The 5,000-nt window shown below is 31.9% G+C and overlaps 1 protein-coding gene across 1 annotated transcript in view; it reads left to right on the top strand.

The window, feature by feature from the left end:
- The window catches only part of LOC106869541 (uncharacterized), a 502,813-nt gene that overhangs the window by 184,358 nt on the left and 313,455 nt on the right, over positions 1–5,000 (top strand). Inside the window, exons 92-96 of the mRNA XM_089360195.1 lie at positions 898–927; positions 1,220–1,249; positions 1,918–1,941; positions 2,301–2,330; positions 2,645–2,671. Coding sequence (XP_089216321.1) covers positions 898–927; positions 1,220–1,249; positions 1,918–1,941; positions 2,301–2,330; positions 2,645–2,671 — 141 coding nt within the window. The remainder of the gene's footprint in view (positions 1–897; positions 928–1,219; positions 1,250–1,917; positions 1,942–2,300; positions 2,331–2,644; positions 2,672–5,000) is intronic.

Raw genomic sequence — 5,000 nt, 5'->3', positions numbered from 1 at the left:
GATACTATCTCAATATGCGACGCGACGTTATCGCAAAAGCAACATACCGTACCATCCAAAAGAAAAAGAATGTCCTGGAATAAATATAGAGAATCCCTGTTATTGAAAACGTACACAAATATCAGCACAGGGAATGCTGGGGAAACTTTCTCACCAAGGCATCTATGAAATGTAAGCTTAACAGGCCGGATATTGTTATTTGGGATGGATAAGAAAAAAAAAACATATCATCATAAGAGGTCGGCTGTCCTGCTGATGTTAATATCTTTTTCAAAATCAAAGAGAAAGAAGGTAACTATGGATAACTGATTCGAAACCTCCAGCTTCCATATTTGGGTTACATTTATACCAATAATAATTGGTGCACTTGGTTTTATAGGCAAATGCCTGACTGCCAATCTGGATAAGCTTGAATTTTCAGAAAAAGAAATCGACCAATTGACTCGCACATTACAAATACAATCTGTAAGCGGAACAGTAAAAAAATGCAAGACTTGTCTCAGGTTTAAAATGTGACATTGTTTTCATTATTTACATTCCAACGATGGAGTTGTGAATCTCTGTCAGAAATCAACTCCTTCTTCAAAGGAAGAATCTGAATAATTAAAAACAGAACACACACACGCACGCACACACACGCACGCACACACACACACACACACACACACACACACACACATTCATATTTGTATGTATTTATACATACAAATAATCATACGAGCATACACACACGTATATGGGCGTCTGTAAGTGTATTTATATGTGTGATATAGCTTTAAAAATACTAGACCCTGTCATAGCATAAGTATATGAAGTATTTTTCTAATAGCTCATATTTCTTCATACTGTTACGAAGTATCTTTTAATATTTAATATCTAATTTCGTTAATTTCACAGAGGTTGTGACAGAAAAAGTAACTCGCACAGGTAAGCTGTTGCAGAATTGTTTTTAGCACTATCTATCAATATAAGAATATTAAAATCTTTTAATATCTCCATTAAATAATTTATCTGCGCATAATCAATGAAAGAATTATAAATTTCAGTAAAGTCTGCCTGTCATATATAAAGTTTATATATGTTGAAATAACAAAAATTATATTTGGGAAATGTACAATAAAATAAACGGATAAAATGTGCTGTGTCATATATAGTTAGTCTTATAATCTGTGTGATGTACATGACACAAATATAAATATTTACGTTTATCTTTATCTAGAAACACGTTCTGTGGTAGAATCTACAGTTGGTGAGTGGGAGATTATTTAATGATTTCTTGCTTCTGTTTGAGTTTATTTCGATGACTCAATATATGTTCGTATACTGTTTTGCCGAGAAAAAATAAATGTACTTCATATCTGTTTAGCGCAGTATCATTAATAATTTGTTTAACGCAGTATCCTTAATAATTTGAATCGTGACATATTTGTAATAGTAACATGTAATTTTCATATACTGACTCGGTAATAAAAACTACATATTTTTAGTTACCGAAGAAATGTAAACGTAAATTTATAAAATATATACTAATAGAACAGTATTAAATACATTATGAGATATTGTAATCAACTATATGATGTCGATTGTTGTAAAGACCTTTTAAGAATGTGGTGAAGCTTCTATCGCGTTTCATTGTTTCACATCTAATGCTGTAGTTACATAATATATCTAAAAGTAATCCTATGTGATTGTTTTCTTTCTTCATAATACTTATATGCGTGATTAGCAAATGCTATAATTTGAAATAAACGTTGCTTTTTGATAACATAAGCCATTTCCAAGGTCCAATAATTTTTAAATGATTCTATTGATATGATTTTAAAGCTCATGCACGAATTGTTTCCAAAATGCTTTATTTATTATTTAATTAATAATTTAAAATCCTTAATCTTTTATATCCTTCTATTCCATATTCAGAACAACCTTCAGAAGCCACAGTTGGTAAGTGTCTTCTCAGTAGTTTACATGAAATACGATAAAATAATTATCCATATATTTATTAGATTTATAATTACTTTTATAATATTTTCATTCACATTATTTCTATTGGGATAAATATTAGTCCAATACTGGTAGCATGATTTGCGGTAATATATAAGATACAAAGTGTTGGATATTTAAACTATGTTATTCATATTAAGTTATAACTGATAAATTTGTACGGATGTATCTTGATTTTGCAAATGTCCGTGTCGATTTACTGGTAAATTGTTTTTTAACCTATCTCTTTAACATTGTTTATTTTACGTATCGATGAAAATAGTGATTTAAATGATTTATTCTGTTATTAATTTTCACAGAAATCATTACAGAAACTGAATCTCGCGTAGGTAAGCAACTTAAAATAACTATATAAGTTCGATGAAAATTTTAAATACTTCTATCGAATACATCCGCTACTTGCGTATACTCTTCGGAAATTTTCTAATTCTAATATATGTGGTATTTATTTAAAAGTATGTAAACATCCTGAATTTAAATGTAGTTAGATGTATACTTTGGAAATAAATCTTCGATGTAACAAATTATTATAGCACAAACAGAAACGTATATATAAAACCTTTAACATATATAAACTCCAAATTTGCTTGTGTGAAATAATGTAGCATCATTTTTATTGTTATTCATTTTAACTTTTGTTCAGAAAAACCTCAAATCGAATCTACAGTTGGTGAGTCTAATTTCAAATATTTTTACTCGCTTCAGTATTTGCTTCATTGTTCATGTTTGCGCTATAACATATAGATAGGAGAAATGCATAGCTGCATAAATATTATATAAATTTGCTGGCTAGAACTATATTGTCTTTGAATGGATTGCAGAAAATAAATTGGAAGAAATGTTTTATTAAATAAATAGTTAAAAATAAATAGTTAATATTATATATCTGTTATGTCTCAAGCTACTGATATCTAGCACCGTCGGATGATCTCTATTCAACCGCTACACAACTGCTACTCGACTGCTACTCAACACACCTACCACGGCCAGACTACCTCTATTTATATGTCTTGGGAGATCCTACTTCTTCGCCTGGGGATGTCGACACAACAATATCATAGCTAACATATAGAAAACGTATGAATTGATTCTTATTATCTCATGGAATCAGACGTTAGAGCACGCATATACACACATATGCAGGCACGCTAATATCTATCTCACACACAGACATACAAATGTACAATCACACTATCAAACAGCTACCTAATTCACCGAACGTAAATTCGCGTTTCATTTCATTTCTGTCGTCTTTTAGAAATATTATCTACGATGATGTATCCAATGCAGCAAGTGTTGTGATTGATTGAGTTTCATGTAATATTTTAAACTGCTTGAGAGTATATTATAGTATACGTAGAAGTGAACCCCATAGAAGTATACCACACAGGTTTGCACTTACAATTACTCATACACTTTCACGCGCGCACACACAAAGGCACATATACACATACATACACAAACACAAAAACAGGCTCATATAAACATTCATTCATATTCTAATCGTGTCCTGTGTGCGGATCCCTTGGCAAATTTTTTCATGTATGGTCTGTATCTCTCTTTCATCTATTGGAACGATAACCTGTTGGCTCGCATCATGCAACTTGTAGTGACGGAGCTCGGCCTGATCTGTACTAAATCAATATCAGTGTATCGCAGCGTTTGACTTTGTCACCCATACTCTTCTTCCTGTACATTTACAATATACTTCGAACAATGCCGATTCTCTATACATGGAATCTTCATTTGGTAGAAAAAGCACACCAAGTCACTTACTATCTAAGGAACAAGAAGTACACATTGGCCAGTGTGGTCAAATATATACAAAAGCACAAGTTTATTTGGTTGAAATGCTGTTGAAAACAGCTTTCCTCAGTCAAACTTGGGGCTAAAAGAACTATAACGCCAAATCCTACTCAAATGATACCACCCTATATTTTGCCCTGACCTTTCTGAAACTATGCTTCATTTACATGTATCAGGTCGGTCATGCTCACCTGGCTCTATTCTCACTGTTTTAAACGGTGCTATCTTACACACAATCATATACACATAAGCAAAACACATTTACACATTCATTCATACAAATAAGAAAATCCGAGTCACCGAGAGAAGATGCACACTATACACTATTTTTTCCCTCTTGGAGGAATACAAAATATCTAATGTCATATTCCCAATGCAATACGCTGTGATGAGCTAAATTTTACATTTCATTTTAAATTTGTTAAAAGTTTATCAAGTTTAATTGAATATAAAATACATATTGACCAACATATCTGAAAAACGTGTTTGCACTATAATTTGCTTTACTCTTTCTTCTGTATTTTAATATTTTTAAAGATCGTACGCTTCTAATTTACAAATTGTCGATGTATGTGTCTCGCTTGTTTGCTATTGAACATTTTAACATTATTTTCTTTTCTCTTGATTTTCACCTTTAAAGTATCTATACCATTATAGAACAGAAGGTTGTCTAACATTATAGAACAGGAGGTTTGGGACGAATTAGATAGTAAAATTTATATCTTCTCAAAATTATGGGAACAATGATATTGGTTGTTATGTAATTAATGTCAACCTTGAACGATTGCTAGTGGTTAGCGAACCAATTCTTGTTTGCACTACACGAGCTCGTAGCCATTATGAATTCATTGTATCTATTTCATTTTAGTGCGTAATTCTCATGACAAAACTTCCAGTCTATTGTTACCATCCATCTCTCGTCTCTTGGATGTGTAGCTTTCTGTCCAATCACCTAATGATAGTAGATTCCATTAGACATTTCTCTGAATTATTTAAAGCGTGGTTTACCTGTGCAGTCTGTTTTATTCACTACAGCCTTTTTTGTTTGCTGTCAACTCTAATATTGTCCAGTCGTACGCAAGTTATAATATCTTCTCTCCTCCATAATCTGCTATGAAACATTACTGACATGCAATCACGACATATAATGTCAAAGCTGTCTAAAAAGGCATCTCAATAGCCTGTTCTTGTAG

This window comes from Octopus bimaculoides, chromosome 1 (assembly GCF_046866305.1).
Source record: "Octopus bimaculoides isolate indiv1 chromosome 1, ASM4686630v1, whole genome shotgun sequence".
NCBI lineage: Eukaryota > Metazoa > Mollusca > Cephalopoda > Octopoda > Octopodidae > Octopus > Octopus bimaculoides.
Note: the sequence above shows the minus strand (reverse complement) of the source record. Positions and strands in the feature narration are given on the sequence as shown.